Raw genomic sequence first — 19092 nt, 5'->3', positions numbered from 1 at the left:
TGGTTCAAAGTTAGGAGGGAGTTTAATTTTGGCATAATATATAAATATGATCATAAACTTTACACCAAATTATAACTTTAACTTTAAACTTTGACACCTTTAACTATTCAAAATTGCACAAATATGACCTCCGATCCTACATGAAAAAATACGTGTTCAACACGCAAAACTGGGCGCGTACAACTTAAAATCTAAGGGTATAATACATAAATATGACTCTAAACTTGACACCAAATTATAACTTTAACAGTATACAAATATGACCTTTAACTATTTCAAACTGCACAAATTTAACCTTTAAATGACTTTTCACTATTATTTTTTCATTATTTTCGGCTCAAAGATGAAAATGACATCTAATTTCTTTTGTCATTGCGGAAAAAGAACAATATTGAAGATTTATTAATTAGGTGGGTTAGCTTCATACGAAAAAATCGCGAGGGTGTGTATATATATTTTGGTTGTGCATCTTTATTCTTGTTTTCATTTTTTTGCAATCACGAAATGCATTTTTTCTCCACATACAGAATGAAATCTCACACGTGGGGTCTAGGGAGGTTAGAGTGTACGTAAACCTTATCCTTAGCTCATGGAGGTAGAGAGGCTGATTATGGAAGACCCTCGGCTCAAGTAATATACACTATATTTCTTATCTTTGTTTTCCCTCTTGACTAATTGGGAAACAGTGATCTTAACAAAAAAGATCATGTAACAGGCAAACTAGTACAACAACAACCAATGTGATCCCACAAGTGGGGTCTCGGGTGGGTAAGGAATATGCATACTTTGCTTCTACCTCGTAGAGGTAGAGAGGCTATTTCCGATAAACCTCAAGCTTAAAATGGTGCCAGCCATAACAGGTAAACTTAGCCAACTTGTGAATAAGAATGTGTTGAGGATACAAGCCACATGAAGAATGCTGTCCATAATGTAAGTGATGCTGAAGCAAATGCATAATAAGTCCTTAACATAATCACTGAACACTCACTCTCACCAGCTCCAAACAACTGTGTTATGGTCCCTGCCAAGCGAAAACAAGACGATTTACAATCGCTTCTAAAAGATTCTACTGCAATATACAGCCACATTGTATATACAATCAAACCTTTTGGCTGCTATAGCGAAATGCTGTTATAGATAACATACAAATCTGTTTCTTAAGTAAAAACTTCATTGTTATAGAAGATAATCGTTCAAGAGAGGTGTACATCCTGAACAAAATGGTTCTTTCTTAACATCTTTTTCTGATGGAGTCTGGTGTATCGCTCTCGATACTGATGCTACTAATTTGTTTCAGTTATCACGGAATAGACACCAGTTTTTCCCACAAAGAATCTGATATATTAGCGATTGTATTTCCTTTTCATACTGTTTTGATATGCTTTACTTGAGCCGAGGGTCTATCGGAAACAAGCTATCTACGCTCACAAGGTAGGTATAAGACTTCATATACACCACCCTCCACATTCCCTACTTGTGGGATAACAATTACACTGATATGTTGTTGATCGCGGAATAGACAACAGTTCCCACATAGAATCTAAGTTACAAAACTATTATAGAATCTCTCCACATTTCTGATATTGGTCGAAGGATCTTTATTTCTTTGAGTAAAGTAACCAACAAGAAGTATTTCTATCAGGAACACTGTGTACTCAACGCAGAATAAAATGATAACAGAACACAAAAGCTGAGCAGAAGAATAACTTGTTGGATCAACGTCAGCAATATGGTGAAGGGTGTGCAATTTTTTTTCACTTGTGTTAAAGGGGTGCAGAATTAAAATTTACACCCATAATAGCTACTCCCTCCATCTCAATTTATGTATCACTTTTCGGATTTCGAGATTCAAACAAGTATATTTTTTACCATAATTTTTTCATATATCCTTTAAATATTTTGAATTGTCAATTATTGTGACTTATAGTATCTTTTACATAGTTTTCAAATATATGTTGCTTCGATTTTTCAAAATTGTCGGATTCTCCGAAAGTGTATTTTTGGAGAATTCGATAAAGAGGGGGCATCGGAAGGGATGAGTCCATGCAACTTATGAATTATCAGTAACCCCAACTCATTGGTTGTAGACATTGTTAAGAAAGTATAGTAACACCCTGTGATAAAAGTGTATGCAGTGTCTTGAGTTTGGTCATATTTTAACAAGGGCAGGGGCGATCCAGGAATTTCAGTGAGGGGTTCAGTAGTACATATACGGACTAGTCGAAGGGGGTTCAACCTCTACTATTTATACATAATTTTTTTTTTTACCATGTAGAAATAGTATAATTTTCCGACGAAGGGGGTTTGGATGAACCCCTGGACCCTATGTAGATCCGCCACTGAACAAGGGGATCCAAAATTTCGAACCTGCAACCTAAAGCAATTTCCAAACTACACTGGTCACTTCAAATGGAAATATATATGTCAAAAGAGGATTCAAAAATTTACATATACAAAAAGAATATTTTTGTTTGCCCTATTTGCGCGATATGATTTTCCAGTGAAGGGGATTCAGTTGAACGCCGCCCTTCATTGGTTGTGGCTCTACCATCGGCTAGAGCTCTATTTTCTTGGGAGTCATAATAATATACCTTGGCCTGAACTTGATATGTTCCTCTGTGTTGATATAATCAATGATGTTTGCCTTTCACCAAACTAGCAAACCATAAGCTCAAGCCAAAATTTCTGACATCGCGCTCTCTATTATGTCATCATATTAATCTGAAAGAAGAAACAGCCTGCACAGTGCAAGAGAGTTAAAAGACTATGACTCCAAACATGTGACCAATACTTTCGGATCCACACAAATATAACATTAGATTAGATGATTTGCTTCATCATTATATGCACAAATGCTTGCTTAACTAACAGCAAGTGATAAAGATTTCATGCATAAAATAGGACATTGCAACACAATTATCGACACAACTTTATCACATGAGCAATCTGTTCTTAAAAGTTCAATGTGGTTTGTCAAAAGGTATGGAAAGTACATTTGTTTATCACCAAATAAAGCGATATATGTTTGGTTGTAGGAAGACGAAATGTCATCACATTGAGGATTTTTTCCGCTTTCATCACAAGACTTGATGATCTAACTGAATCCGAGATACTAAACAAGCTTAGAAAGGAGATGATGACTATTGGTAAAACTGTGAAAATATAACCGGCAAGCTATACAACTTCTTACAGAATAGACAATGTTTTTCTGGTGAAGACAACTTTGAATTATGCATAAACAAAGTTTTAATGCGAAACATGATGCAACTTACTTCCAACATTTAGCACATTAAAACTCTTGAATGGAATGCTCTCTGTTATAGTGTTTATGACATGAAGTTAAGGAATTCAAATCAGTATTGCATAATATAATCATAGAAATTTTCTTCTAGCTTGAGGTGTGTCATTGATGACAATGTCCTGTGAGAGCCAAATGAATCAGTGATTCATGTTTGGTTCAGGGAGCGATTGTGGAATCCAGGATTCAAATTGTAACAACCCAACTTAGGATAAGGAGTCCTACATGGACAAAACGCTAGAGATGCTAGGTATATAAGTAAGCAGGGCTTTCATTCTAGTGACGCGTTTTAAAGTTGTGCGGGTCTAGGCCCAGAGCGGACAATATCACTAATGGGCTGTGCCGTTACCAAAAATTATTCACAAGCTTAGAAAGAAAGTAGGAGAATATTTTCTGTATTCAGACCTCTATATTGACTAAATAAAAGTCATAACACTGCACAATAATTCAGAAATAATGGCCATTATGCAACAACATACACAATGTAGTCCCAAAAAGATAGACCCTCGGCTCAAGAAAAACAATCCAAACCAGACTAGAAAAAGAAATAGCGGAAGTTCAAGAAACAACAGATAGTAACAGAACAGTACTAGAACAAAACAACATGAATTTGGGCCTTTTTTGGTAAACTCAAAAGAATCAAATTATTTTTTGTAAAACTAGAATTAGATTAGGCCTCATACATATATCATATATGTATGTAGCGTGCAGTGGGAGCGGGGCAAATCCACCTCTTTTGCCTTCAAGCCCGTTTCTCTCATGTTTGCAAGCACACAGCCCTTTTTCTAGCTCTTTACAAAGCCTTCCAAGGGACAGTTCCTTATAAAAAGGAGCACTCTTCCTAATCGACGCAGGGCACACTCATTTTCTAATATTAGTTTCTATCTATTCAGATATCTTTAAGGTTTTACCTTTACATGCTTTACAAACAAAATTACTCACAAATTTAAATATCTAATTATCAGGAACTATAGACATTTTTGTGATGCACATCTTCACTCAAAAAACTAGCCACACAAATTTAAGAAGACAATGATCTTAACTTACCTTCTGTACTTTGGCACTGTATTTCTCTGACTCCTCGTCTACAAACTGTGAGATAAATTAAACCTTATCAATTGTACAGTCTTGCGTGAAACACAATCTATCGCACTCTATGTCATTCTCTTGTAATGGATAAATAAAAGCCAAAGTAAGTTTCATGTTTGTCTTTTTGCTTCGTAAGTTTCATGTTTGTCTTTTTGCTTCGTTTAGCTGACCTGTCCGGTGAGAGTATACAGTCTATTGTAAACCCCGTTGTCTGCTATCCCAAGAACTGAATATAGATGTCTGAGACTTTCACCAGGATTTTGGAGAGTGTACTCGATGTAATACAACCCTGATTCATAAGAACGACAATTATCAGCAGCCTTAAACTGAAATTACCACAAAAAATTGAATGCTGATGCCAAACTTTAAAGCAAAGGAAATGTGAAGTTATACAACTGCTCCAGCGAGATAAAATCACTTAGTTTCTACAATTAAGTTATGTCTAATTTGCTGAGTGGCAGAGGTGGAACGAAAACTTTAAGTATATAGATTCTAAAATCTAGGAATGGTGATTTACTAGGTTCGCGATAGAGTATTTATACATATTAAGTGGATTTAATAAAACAGTAGGTTACTGGTTCTGCCAAACCCACAACTTACACCATAGGATGGAGAGCTGTCTTATATAGTTCAAAGGAAATTCTAGACTCTTTCGTTCGAAGTTTATTGGTATCGTTATACAATAGAAAGGTAGGGTGTGTATATTAGTACAATGGCTATTTGTGCTCGTGATCGATCATTTCATAGAAGCACTTCGTAATTTTGTAGGCACAATAGTTACAGTATGTGTTCCATTTCATTGCTTTATAACAGACTATATTCGATTTAAAAGTACACCTCAAATAACCATTGCAAGCAGTCAAGTTTTAGCGAGTGTTTTAGATTATGTCATATACCTTTAGAAGCTTTGCTATCGATGAGTTTTGCTTTCACGCCTGGCGGCCTTTGCCAGCTTCTGTCTAATCCACTAACCTGTTAAAAATAATTGAAAACTGACTGTGCGAACACCAACTGAAGCCAAAATAAAGAAGCAACGGAGAGTCTTTTCAAAGTAGAGATGGATTAAACCGCACCAGATTCTCCGCAAATTCATCAACTTTCCCAAAAGATTCCAGTTTAGTGAAATCAGCACCAAGGCTTGTGATTACAATGCTGACTGAAGCAACAGATGATCAAGTTTATATACGACAAAAGTAAGGCTTAAGCAATTGATCCATCACCAAATATCCGACTAATACCATTTGAGTTAGATGATTCTTGAGGATAGAAAGCTATGAGCGCTCTTACTCCATCACCTTCTCCTGCGCCTATTTGCCAATCTGCAAGTAATTCTTCAGTTTGTTAGGTCGTTCTAACGTTACCAAGATTTCGTGTTTTCATAAATTTCACATAATATAAAAGCTCGTTTCATCATAAGAAACGACACGACTTCAAACTGCTCGCATTGCATTAAAATGCCAAAAACTCAAAGATCTGATCTTTTCGGATTATGTCTGTAAGTCACTAGAGGTCCGGGAAACAAAGTGAAGATGTGTACGAACGAGATATCTAGCAATAACAAGAAGGAAAAGATTGAATAGAGGAACTCCCGAGCATTTGGCAATCTCAGATGTGCCGATATTAGTGGTGTCTCATTATTTCGATGAATCATTTCTTCAGACAGAAGAAAATCACGTAAACACTTCTCAACGTCTATGCAAAAAAGATCCTATTTTTGTTCCTACATTTCACATGCCTATTCTCTATTTCTTTCTACAGAAGTATCACTCAAAGTTACTGTAATCATAATTATCAATACGCGCTCTCTTTGAACATGTATACATTGATGACAACACCTAAAATACTTTCATTCAAGAAGAAAAAATGGAATTTAAGACCATACCACGGGGTATCGTTATCTTAAACTTGTTGATATCATCTGAATAAACACGAAAATCCTCCGCGACATCTGAAATAACGTTACCCTTTTTAGCAAGTAGACATTTGGAAGGATACTAGTCATGTCAAAGAAATGAAATTAGTCAAAGCGTACCATCCTCTGCCAATGCGATCGAAGTAAACGCCGACAGAGAAAATGCAACAGAGCCTGCCTGTAGCAGGAGCTCTCTTCTCTTGGTTAAAGATTCTTCTTTAACTTGCACACTATCCAAATATTAAAACAAATCAAGAGATTAACAAATATGCTATGATCATTAATCTATCAGATTGAAAATTGACGACAGTTCATGGTAACTGAACATCTACTACCCCTGAACTATGACAAAATTTGCTACGACACACTCCAACTTCACGAGGGTCCTGTTATCCCCCAACTAAATTTTAGCGTAACGTGAAACCTTTTATCAACCTTTTTTTGCTGATTTGGCACCTTTGACGTGGGCTCCATTTTATGTAATAAAGGTGTCATGTCGGCACAAAAGGGCGACAAAAATACACTAAAATTGAGTTTAGGAAGGGTAATAGGTCCCTTGTAAAGTTGGGGTGTGTTGCAAAAACTTTGGCCATAGTTCGAGGGTACTGAATGCTTATAAAAAAAAAGGGCAGTCCGATGCACTAAAGCTATCGCTATGCGCAGTGTCCGGGGAAGGGCCCCACCACAAGGGTGTATCGTACGCAGCCTTACCTTGCATTTCTGCCAGAGGCTGTTTCCGAGGCTTGAACCCGTGACCTCCTGGTCACATGAAAGCAACTTTATCAATTACTCCAAGGCTCTCGAAAGGGTACTGAATGCTTATCTCTAAAATAAAACACACACACACAAAAAAGGACGAGAGTATGTGTCGGATCCTTCAAAAGTAGTGCATTTTTAAGTATCTGATGCAGGTGCGACAACATTTTGGAGAGTCCGAGCAACATTACACACTATTATGGAAAATTTTCAGAACTATTTTTGCCTCACATTGATGCAAAACTTTATCTGCTATATCACCAAAATTGAGTTAATTTCTCAGACGGCTACTCAAGTAAATATTTTTATCTCAGAAAGTCACTTCACTTTGTTTTCTAAAAAAAATGTAAATCGGCTGATGGTAATTATCTCAGAAAGTCACTCAATTTTGTTTTGTAACTAAAAGGTCACTCACCTATTCTCATTCAAAGTTAACTCTAAATTTACCCTTATTATTACCTGTAGTCATTTCCCAATACATTTATCAAAATATTATAGTTATTATATTCAAAGTATGATATAATAAACTTATCATTCTGTTTATTGATCGTTAAGGATGTGCAAATCAATAATGGACTAGTAAAAACGGATACTATTATAGTGGGAAAAACTCAAATGAAGGAAATGACAATATTACCCTTTTCTTGAATCTGGCACATTGTTCTTGCAGCCTAAAATGACTTGGTTTAAATTTTTCTTGGTACCTGAACAAGTATGATTAAAAAAAAATGGTGAACATGAAAGAGTAGCCATGAAGGAGCAGAGATTTTGTGTATCCAATTCCTAGCCAACCAGTTTTTTTAGGCTATTTTCCTCAAATAGATACAGTTGGAAATTCCACTCTGGCACTTTATTTAGTCTTTTTATTTTATTTTTGATATAAATGTTTTGTTCAACTATGTCGTACGTTATAAGTTTGGCTCAATTATGTGACTATCTTTTAAAAGTTTGGCTCATCAGATTACCGTTATAGCAATGTTCATTCGTGTCATTATTTTGTAACGGTGATTTTACAAAATTATTTTTGTCATGTGATCTTTTATTAGAGATCCACGTCACCAAATTAATCAATATTACTCAAAATCAAAATTAAAAATCATATCCATTACAAAAATTGATCCATACCATTAAAATAAAAATCAGACCCATTAATTGTGTCGAGTTTTATTTTAATGGGCCTGATTTTTAGTTTCGATTTTAGGTAATATTGATTGATTTAAATTTGGTGACTTAAACTGCTAATAAAACGTCATGTGGTAGAAATAATCTTGCCAAACTATCACATGAATAACCTTTCTGTAACGACAATCAACAACAACAACAACATACCCAGTGTATTCCTACCTAGTGGGATTTGAGAGATAGAGTGTATGCAGTCAATACCACTATCTCAGGTAAAGTAGAGAGACTGTTTCTGATAGACCCCCGACTTAGAATCAATAACAATATAACAGACACAATACATAAATGTATATAAACTTGTACAGTATGCAAAAATAAACTAACAACGCTAGCCACAAGATAATACTAAAACTATATATCTGAAACCATAGACAGCACACAACACTTATGAACAAGAAACTTCAAGCACAAATACAGAATATTGCCCTGCAGTCACCGACACTCTCCCACCCCCTAACCTTCTACCCTAATCCGCATCCTCCACACCTTCCTATCAAGGGTCATGTCTTTCGTAAGCTGCAACTGTTTCATATCATGTCTAATTACCTCCCTCCAATATTTATTCGGTCTACCTCTCCCCCACCTAAAATCATCCATATCCAGTGTCTCACACCTCCGCACAGGCGCATCAACACCCCTCCTCATCACGTGCCCGAACCAACGTAACCTCATTTTTCGCATCTTGTCCTCCACCGAAGTCACTCCCACCTTTTTCCGAATAATCTCATTTTTCACCCTATTCTTCCTTGTCTGACCACACATCCATCGCAACATCCTCATCTCTACCACCTTTAACTTTTGGACGTGAGATCTTTTAACTGGCCAACACTCCACTCTATACAACATAGTCGGTCGGACTGTCACTCTGTAAAACTTATCTTTAAGCTTTTGGGGCACCTTCTTATCACATAAAACCCCCGAAGCAAGCCTCTATTTCAACCACCCTGCCCCAATACTATGTGTGACATCCTCGTCAATCTCACCATCACTCTGAATCATACACCCCAGATACTTGAAACCCTTATTCTTCTGAATGGCCTGAGAATCCAGCTTCACAACCACATCAATCTCCTGTGACATATCACTAAACTTACACTCCAAGTACTCCGTCTTGGTCCTGCTCAGCCGAAAACCTTTAGACTCAAGGGTTTGTCTCCAAATCTCCAACTTATCATTAACTTCTCCTCGAGTCTCGTCAATCAATACCACATCATCCGCAAATTAATAACATACACCAGGGCACCCCCTCCCTAAATATGTCGCGTCAACACATCCATCATCAAGACAAATAAAAAATGACTAAGGGTCGATCCCTGATGTAAACCTATCAAAATCGAAAAGTGCTTCGAATCTCCGCCTACCGCCCTCACATGAGTCTTCGCGCCATCATACATGTCCTGAATCGACCTAATGTACACCACAGATGCTCTTCTAGCCTCCAAGCACCTCCACAGAATCTCCCTGGGCATCTGTCTTTTTGTAACAACAATGACACAGATAAACCAAATTTTTATAAGTATGTGGCACAAATAAGCTAAATTTATAACGGGTGTCATAGATAAATCATTTTTAATAATTTGATAGCATATTTAAGCTTTTTTCCTCAAAATAATTTATCATAAAAAAATAGTTGTGAAGAATAAAGACCACTGGAGGCTTTGGTGGAGTGGTACGGAGTGACAAGTTCTAAGTAGGAACTAGGAAGTCACATTGTATATAGAGAATGTGTTTACCCTTAATGTGGAATTTTCTGACGCGAGTCCGAACTAATCGAACTCAAAGCAAATTAGTTTAGTGTTGTACCTAGCTTTTCATAGATCTTATATATTATCTAGTAATTTTTTTGATGAAATATTCTCAATGACAAAGCGTGTTATAAGGTGCGGTGTCGTAAATACAGATAATTTTTTTTTTTTTGTTGGTAAGGAAAATGGTGAAAACGTAAATCACACTAGGCAAATCGAGACGAGTAGTGAAAACGAGTAGTGATCTAATCTCACAAATCACACCAAAAAAGTAAATCATATTAGATAAGTCATATATGTCGAGTTTGATTGCAAATCATATTGAAAAAGTAAATTGCGCTAAACAAATCTCATACAACAAGTTGGTCTGAAAAAACATATAGGAGATTTTATATCCATGACCTTCCATTTAGGAGATTAAATACTCAACCAACCTGACTTGAACATAAGACATTTTTTTTACAAGGAAAAACCTTACATATGCCATTGAACTATTGAAAATAACTAATCTATGTCATCTGTTATAAATTTGGCTCATCTATGTGATCATTTAAAAGTTTAGCTCATCTATGTCACGGCCGTTACAGAATAGTTCATTTGTACCATTATTTTACAACGATGATTTTGTAAAGTTATTTGCCACAACCCACACGACCTCCTATTAGAAGTCCACATCATCAATTTTTAATCAATCAATACTACTTAAATCAAAATAAAAATATCATACCTATTAAAATAAAATTCGACATAATTAATGACTTTAATTTCTATTTTTATTCAATCGTTTTATTTTTAATAAGTTCAAATTTATTTTTAAATATGTGGATCAAATTTTATTTTAATGAGTCTGATTTTTAATTTTTCATTTTAAGTAATATTGGTTTTGAATTTGGTAATGTGAAAGATACGAGGTCATGCGTCAAAAATAGTTTTGCAAAAATCAACGTTACAAAATAAGGACAAAACCTTTTTGTGATATGAATAATTTATTTCTTCAAATAAATCGATGGCATATTTGAGACTTATCTTTTTTTACAACTCCTAGCGTCTGGGAACGTATTTTTTTTTTAAAAAAGGAAAGCCATAGAGTCACGTGTTCACATTGATGAATTTGAAAAAAAAAAAAAAAACAGGTAATAGAATTAAATGCAATCTATAATTATATATTGCACTAAATCAATTTTAGCCTTATCTTTTCTTACCTGCCTTTTCCTTTTTCCTTTTCACCTTTTATATTTATTTTATTTCTAAAAACAAACGTAATACATACGGAAAATCAATCAAAACAAAAAAGAATTATTTATAATTCTCAGGTAATATTATTTCTTTCGAAAAAAATTAAAATATTTCAGTTTCTTTTTCTCTTCTCTATAGGCCCCAAAATATTTTTCTTTTCTCTCCCATCTTCTCAATTTCCTATTTTCCTGGTAAGAAAATTCAGAATTTTTTTAATGTAATATATATTTTTTTTTTTGAAAAAAAAGTATTTTTTTATTTTTTTTAATTGTTTATAGTTTATACTATTTTTCGACCTTTAATTTATTTTTTTTTAGTTTTTTTTTTCTGCTTGATCTGTTAAAAATTCTGAGAAAAATTCTGCGAAATTTGTTGGATTCATACCTAAAGCTAATCAATTTTGGGAAAATTCCCAATTTCTAGGGTTAGGGTTTAAGATGATGAATTTTAGGGTTTTAGCTAATTTTCATTTTTTTTCAATTATAATTTCTTGAAAAAAAAAATGATTTTGTAGAGTTTTACGAGCAATTGGAGGTGTGTGAAAAAATTGTTTTCTTGTTGAATTTCTCAGGTGAGTTTTTGGAAAAATTGATGAAAAATGTCGGTATCTGAGCATCATTACAGTGTTGTCGGAGTTCAAAATTCTCCGGCAAGAGTTCCGGTGACGGCTCCGCCGCCGGAAGTGGTTCAAAATATGCACATGAGTTTCGCGCCGCCGCCGATGGCGGCGAATCCACCGTATTCGGCGTCGGCTGAAGGTTCTTCCGGGGGTTCCGGTGCCGGTTTTAATGGATTGTTGGAGCCGATGAAGAGGAAGAGAGGTAGGCCAAGGAAGTACGGGCCGGATGGATCAATGGCAATGGGGTTGAATGCTCCTGCTCCTGTTGCTGCTGCGGCTTCTCCGGTGGCTGCCGGAGCTCCGGCAGCTGGTCAGGATGTTGGCGTGGGGCCCGCTTCGCCGAATTCAATGAAGAAAGCGAGAGGGAGACCACCTGGTTCAAGCAAAAAGCAACAAATTGATAATTTTGGTAAAGTTCTATATGTTCTCCATCAACTTTGCATTAGGTTGTTGATAGTTATATACCGCAGTGATTTTTATTTTTGGGCTTTGAAAATTTTAAAATATAGTTTTGAACCTCCTAAATTATTGGGTAACTAATTCAAAATTTTCATTTCGAGGTTTGAAAATTTAAATGTAGTATCTTGTGTTGTTGATAGTGATATATCCGTAGTGGCAGATTCAGAATTTTTAAATTCTTTGTGAGTCTAAAAATTTAAAATATAGTTTTGAACCTCCTAAATTGTTGAGGCAACATCTTGTGTTTTATTGATAGTGATATATTTGCTGTGGCGGATTTATGATTTTTATTTTGGGGTTTGAAAATTTAAAATATAGTTTCGATCCTCCTAAATTATTGAGGCAGCATCTTATCTTGTGTTTTATTGATAGTGATATATTCACTGTGGCGGATTGAGGATTTTTATTACGGAATTTGAAAATTTAAAATATAGTTTTCAACCTCCTAAAATTATTGGGGCAACATCTTATCTTGTGTTTCATTGATAGTGATATATCTATAGTGACTAATTTAGGATTTTCATTTCGGAGTTTGAAAATTTAAAATATAGTTTTCAACCTCCTAAAATTATTGGGGCAAAATCTCATCATGTGTTACATTGATGGGATTCAAAATCTCTCTCTATATATGCATAAAAGAACTAAAAAAAAGGCACTTTTTTTGTCCCAATTTATGTACAATATTTTGGATTTCAAAATTCAAAGAATTTTTTTTTTTTAAAAAAATATTTTGAATTGTTAATTGTTACCTATGCTACCTTTATTTCTTTTTTACTTGTCATATTTCACTTAATTTGAGTAAATTTTTAAGCTAAATTGAATTTGAAATTTTTTAACATTTTAAATTTTAGATGTTCAAAAAATATATGAAAAATACTAGAAGTTGCAATCTTTCTCATATTAGTATGATGTAAAATATTAATTTTCAAATATGTAAATTTTATTTCAAAAAATTTTAAAGACTTCATGTCTGAATTCACAATCAAAATTAAATTTTTCGACACTCGAATTCGAACTGTGCTACATAAATTGTTACAAAATGAGTACTTTATATATACAATATAACTTTTCGTCAAAGAGTTCGAGTGAACACCCTTCCGACCCCTAGATCCCCTTCTAGATATTAGTTTATTTATCAGCATTTTTCATGTGTCGTAGAATATATAATGTTTGTTGTCATAATATTAATTTCAAAAGTAATACTTAGATCATTTTTTTAAATCTGTTAACCATTAGGAGTACTAAAATACTAAAGAAAGGGTTATTTATGACCTTAAATGATCATAATTTTTATGAGAGCTAATGTATAAGGATTTGAAATTATATTTTGTATATTGTTTATTGCACATGTTTTTCTTTTTTTTTTGAAATCTTTCTTCTTTCCTTTTTCACCTTTTGGCAAATATTAAAGAAGGAACTACTACTGAACTATTTTACCCTCATGCTGTAAATATCCTGAAGATGCAAATAGTTTTATGAATAGAGTTTAAAAAGTTATTTATAGCTTTGGATTTCTTAAACAAATTGTAATTATTTTCATATGTGTTCTCGTTAACGTTGGAGCTATTTAATGTGCCCAGGTGGCAAACGGGCGGGTCATGTCGGATATAGGCCGGTCGAAAATGGGTCATGTGAAAATGGATAAAATATCTAGGTCGACCCATATTTGATATGGATAAAATGGGTAAACCCAGTAGATAATATGGATTTTTATTATGTAAAGAAAAAAGTACTCCTATATTACAAACATTTTTTCTGTTTTTTTCTTTTTTTTAGGGTGTGTTTGGTATGAAAGAAGATATTGTGTTTCTCTAAAAAATATTTTCTCAAAAAATAAGTGATCTTAAATTTGGGTCGCGAGTCGGCTCTTTGGTCGAGGTCAAATTTCGAATCTTAGATCTAGCTGGAAGTTTGATTTTGATTGTGGGTTGGGTCTTGGGTTGGGGTTGTGATTTCAATCTCGAGTCTCGAATTTGTGTTGAAATTTGGAGCTCGAGTCGGTATTGGTAGTTAGGTCTTGAGATGAGTTTGGGTATTTGCTCTCGAAACGTGATTGTGGGTCTCGAGTCCGGGTCTTAGTCACGTCTCGAATGGGGTAATAGCAGGATTTAAATTTCGGGTCTCGAGTTAGTGTCTAGATTTGGGTCTCGAGTCAGTGTCGGAAGTTAGGTCTTGAGATAAATTTGGGAGTTTGCTATCAAATCGAGAGTCGTGGTCTCGGTTCGTAGTTGTATCTTGGGTTAGGCTCATAGTCAAGAGTCGGATCCTCGATCGGAGTTATAGTCCGGTCTCGAATTGGGTCAGATGTAGCATCCTAGATCTCGGGTCGGAAGTTGGGTCCTAGGTCTGATCTCGTTTCACGTCTTAGGATAAAAAATAATTTAAAAATGAAAAAAGTCTATTTTAAAAAAAAAAAAGTTTAAAAAAAATTAAAAAAATGAAAAATATTTTCTATTTTTTTTAAAAACTTTTTTGAAAATATTTTTCTTCATTCCAAACACACCCATAATAAATATACTTTAGAGGTTGCTACATCTTCACATACGTCATACTTTAAGGAGAGTATAATTGGTGGATATCAATGGATTATCCATATTTTAGAATGGATAACATGGGTTGACCCATATTTGACCCACTATTAAATGGGTTGGATACCCAACTCATTTAACATGGATAAAATGGACGCATAACCATATAATTTATCCATTTTGCCACCCCTGAACGTGGCCTACATATTCTTGCAGTGTTATCACAGGCTTACTGCAAAAAAGTCTATGGTCCATTGGGGCTTTAAGTACAGTCAGTAATGAAGAAAGGCCCAAATGAAGGAAAACTATAAATATTTATTTGTAGTCCAAACCTAATAGTTATAAGCATGAATGACAAATATATGGATGAAGAAATTGAAAAAAAATTACATAAAAAGTGAACTATCAATTGCATAGTGTTGCCTCTTAAGGCATATGCTAATTGGCTAGGAAAAGTAGCCTTAGAGCATTGATGATGACACTAGAGCGTCTGTTAATCGAGGCGAAGCGCTTGACATGTTTTGCACATCACTTCAAGGCTTTAGTGTGCTTTTGACAACACTGGTGTCCCAATAAGTAAAGAATCAAATAATATTATATGGTTATGCAAATATATCCAAAAGTTCCCTTGATGGAAGGAAACATTTTGTAGGAACCCCTACGACAATCATATTTTATGGAGAAGTCCCTAAGGTTAAAGTTTTTACTTAAGAGTTCCTAGCTACCTATATAAACACATGTGACTCCTTCAGTTTGACATACCTTTTGTGACAGACATAGGCTTGAAGATTGACCACTTCCCTCTTACAAGCTCATCCAAATGGAAGTAGGGGTGCTTATCAATCGGTTCAGTTTGGTTTTGTATATATCGGTTTGGGTTATCAATTTGTAAATATGCTAAACCGATAACCAAACCAATAAGATATTCTTTATTGGTTTTCGATTTATTGGTTAGTGGTCCTTAACGGTTCAGTTTCGGCTTAGCTAATAAGAAAATACTACTACAAATTTGTTTTCCTTTCTCTTGTTTTCATTAGATAGTTGTTGCCTGAATCAGTTCCCCTTACATGTGAATGCATCAACAACAACAACATCCTAATGTAATTGCACAAGTGGGGTTTGGGGAGAGTAGAATGTACACAGACCTCACCTCTACCTCGTAAAGGTAGAAGGGTTGTTTTGGATAGACCTCAGTTTAACGGGTACCTGCCAAATGGTTTGAAAAAGGGATGCATACATATATGGAAGCAATCATACAAATTACTCAAAACGGAAAACGCTACACAACAAACAATAGAAAAGACAATAACGAATATGAAATAATTCAATATCCGATATAAAATCCACCAGTGAAAGCTGAAATTGAAGTTCAAGGAACTGCAAGCATAGTGCTAATAATACTGAAAATATGGGAGGTCCAAGAATAACCTCCAAGTCTATCTCACGGGGAAGCAAGAGAACGCTCAACTATTAACTAACCTTCTTCCCTAATATGTGTCCTCCAAATTCTCCTATCTAAGGCCATACCCTCGATAAAGTCAAGATAAATCGTGTCTTGTCTAATCACTTCCCCCAACACTTCATTGGCCGGCTTGTTCCTCAGGACCTGACGCCTGCCATTGCCAATCACTTCACACCTCCTCATTGGCCCAAACCATCTCAATCTTGCCTTCCTCGTCTTGTTTGCCATGAGAGCCACTCCTACCTTGTCCAATGATGAGAGCCCCTCCTACCTTGTCCAGTATCTCATCATTCCTAATCTTGTCTCTCCTAGTATGACCACACATCCACCTCAACATTTTCATCTCCACAACTTTCATCTTCTGAACGTGAGAGTTCTTAACAGGCCAACACTCTATCCTAGACAACATAGTGAATTGTGTCGAAAAATAAAATGAACTTCTATTAGAAAATGCAGAATGAACTCTATGAATTATCAAGATTAGAATCTAGGGGATTAGAAGATGGATAAAATAGACCAAAAGAGAAATAAAGAGGCTACAGAGAAAGAAGGAACAATTATTTGATTGTTTTGCACAAAGTTTTTTTTTTTAATTCATTAAAAAGAAGGATTTTTGCAAAGTTAAGAAACTTGATCTTATTGCATTAACGGTTTAACCATTAACTAAAATCGAAAAACTAGATACAACCCCGATACCTCGTTAAAAGGATTTGCTAAACTGTTTAAAAACAGATAACCCAAAAACCCAATACCGATAAATCAGTTCTCACTCCATTCCTAAATATTTTTAATGTTTTTTTAGTTTGCATGCCCCTATAGAAAAACATTAACGAGAGAGTAATTTGACTAAATTACCCTTATTTTTTAACTCGTCTTTATTTGATACTTCTCTTCTATACCATATTAATATCTCTCCATATTTATGGCTAAGGTTAAAAATCGAAACAAACAACTAATTATGCCTTGGTTTTCTAAAATGAAAAGTATTTATTTTTAGTAAGGACGACAAGTATTTAAGAACGAAGAGTAGCATTTTTTGATTTAGTTTATCAGTTAAAACGATTTTTGCGCACCCCTAAATTGAAGGACTCCACGAATTCCGCGTGGATGGCTCTGTGTATGCATACGTATTTTAACATCCTTTTATCATTTATTGCCAATTTCATAGGAGTTCCTTTTTATATTTATTGCCTTACGAGCTGTCGTTTTCGAAATTTATATGAGAAGTTTCTGTCCTATTGAAATAATTGATCGGCATTTTCAGGAATTCTCTTGTATCACGTGTAAGAGAAGATAGATGCTGATTTCTGATCCTTTTCTTTCATTTTCCTTTTTTTTTTTTTTCTTTCTCTTTCTTCTTTTGGGGCGGGCAAATAGTGAGGTTGCAAGCATGTTGCACTTACCTTGTATGATAAAATCTCACATTTTCCTGTGTTTTTTCGTCCACCATCATCGGGAGAGCTTCTCAACGTCATTTTTCTGGTTGCAGGATCGACAGGATTTGGATTCACACCACATATTATCGCTGTGAAAGCAGGAGAGGTTATCTCCTTTTCCTTTGTATTTCCTTTGAATGCTATACAGATAATCATTTCTTTGACTTGACGAAACATTTATTTTCTTATGAAACTCGGGAATAACCACCAAGTATACCTGTGACTCAAATAACAAGTATTCCTTATTTGATAGAAGTTGCATTGGTTAGCAGTCGCGGACAATATCTTAGGAAAGAATTGTAAAAACAGAATACCAATAAAGCTCCTGCTCTCTAATGATGGCCAAAAAATTATTACTGATTACAAGTCACTTTGGTAACAAGACTTGTATTACTATTACCTACATAAAGAATAGATTATAAAAAATGTGCTGCTAAAAGGAATTTCTTCATATATGGCATCCCTAGTAAATGAACATTACTTTGAATCAATATGACTAGCATACCCACAAGGTGGAGACTGGGAGAATACAGTGTGCGCAGACCTTAGCCCTACCTCGTGGAGATAGGGAGGCTTTCTTATCTTTTAAGTAATTATCTTATTAGATGATTCAGCAACATGATAAAGACTTGCTTTATTTTTTCTTTTTCTTCGTAATTCATCTTTCTCCTACACGAGTAGAGCATGTGGTTTTGGTTCCCTCCCCCCGGCACTCTCTCTCTCCCGAGTCCCATTCTCACAGTGTCACTGAGGCAGCACTGATCGGAACCGGATAAAATAGTCGGTTCGACTACAATCGGCGACTAGCGTACGACAAAAGCAAGGAGACGCCCCGGCGACATTCCAGTGAAATTCCGGCATCATTCCGGTGAAATTTCAACGACTTTCCGGCGGCTTCTTTGCCGGCGACCCTAGTCAGGCAACAAATCTCGACACCAAAACTGTAGTAACCAGCTATAGTAGGAGTACTCCCGGTGATTTCTAACCCTTTATTTTATTTTTACTTTATTTTATATCCTTGTACTTTATTTTATCGCGCAGTTTTCCGGTATTTTCGCTGCCTGTATTTTTTGTGGGATTTGTGTCGGTTAATTGGGTTCGAGTTGCTATTGTTCTTAAAATTGGGTTAAACTGTGTGCTTTGAGCTGTCGTTATTGTTTTGCTGTTTTAACCTCTTCTATTGCATTTGTTGAGTGGTGGCTTGGGTAGTAAATGGTGGACTAAGGGCATGTCCTGGGGGCCTGGGGGGCTGCAGGTGCGGTCGGGGCCAGGTGGTGGGTCAAAGTTGAGACGCGGAGGACGGGGTTTTAGGGGAGGAGAGTTGAGAGATGATAAGTTTAGGGTAGGGTCGTGGAACATAGGGACCCTTC

The 19092-nt window shown here is 35.4% G+C and overlaps 2 protein-coding genes across 3 annotated transcripts; one reads left to right on the top strand and one right to left on the bottom strand.

The window, feature by feature from the left end:
- Positions 1–2397: 2397 nt before the first annotated feature.
- On the bottom strand, positions 2398–7914 carry LOC107849589 (psbP domain-containing protein 3, chloroplastic). The gene is made up of 9 exons (XM_016694148.2): positions 7693–7914; positions 6420–6529; positions 6270–6335; positions 5626–5706; positions 5461–5543; positions 5284–5359; positions 4558–4676; positions 4346–4390; positions 2398–2738 (listed from the first exon to the last, which is right to left on the bottom strand). Exons 1-9 carry the CDS (start codon positions 7806–7808, stop codon positions 2712–2714), a joined length of 723 nt encoding a protein of 240 aa, XP_016549634.1. The 5' UTR covers positions 7809–7914; the 3' UTR covers positions 2398–2711.
- Positions 7915–11187: 3273 nt separating this feature from the next.
- LOC107850682 (AT-hook motif nuclear-localized protein 10) lies at positions 11188–17828 on the top strand (the record flags this gene model as incomplete). 2 transcript variants are annotated; one of them, XM_047401211.1, is given in 3 exon segments in its annotated part: positions 11188–11409; positions 11790–12246; positions 17776–17828. In XM_047401211.1, coding segments are annotated over 2 exon segments (483 nt in total), but the record flags the coding sequence as incomplete, so codon positions are not given.
- Positions 17829–19092: the final 1264 nt, after the last annotated feature.

Source organism: Capsicum annuum, chromosome 12 (genome assembly GCF_002878395.1).
Source record: "Capsicum annuum cultivar UCD-10X-F1 chromosome 12, UCD10Xv1.1, whole genome shotgun sequence".
Taxonomy (NCBI): domain Eukaryota; kingdom Viridiplantae; phylum Streptophyta; class Magnoliopsida; order Solanales; family Solanaceae; genus Capsicum; species Capsicum annuum.
The sequence above is the reverse complement of the archived record's forward strand: the minus strand, read 5'-3'. Positions and strand labels throughout refer to the sequence as shown.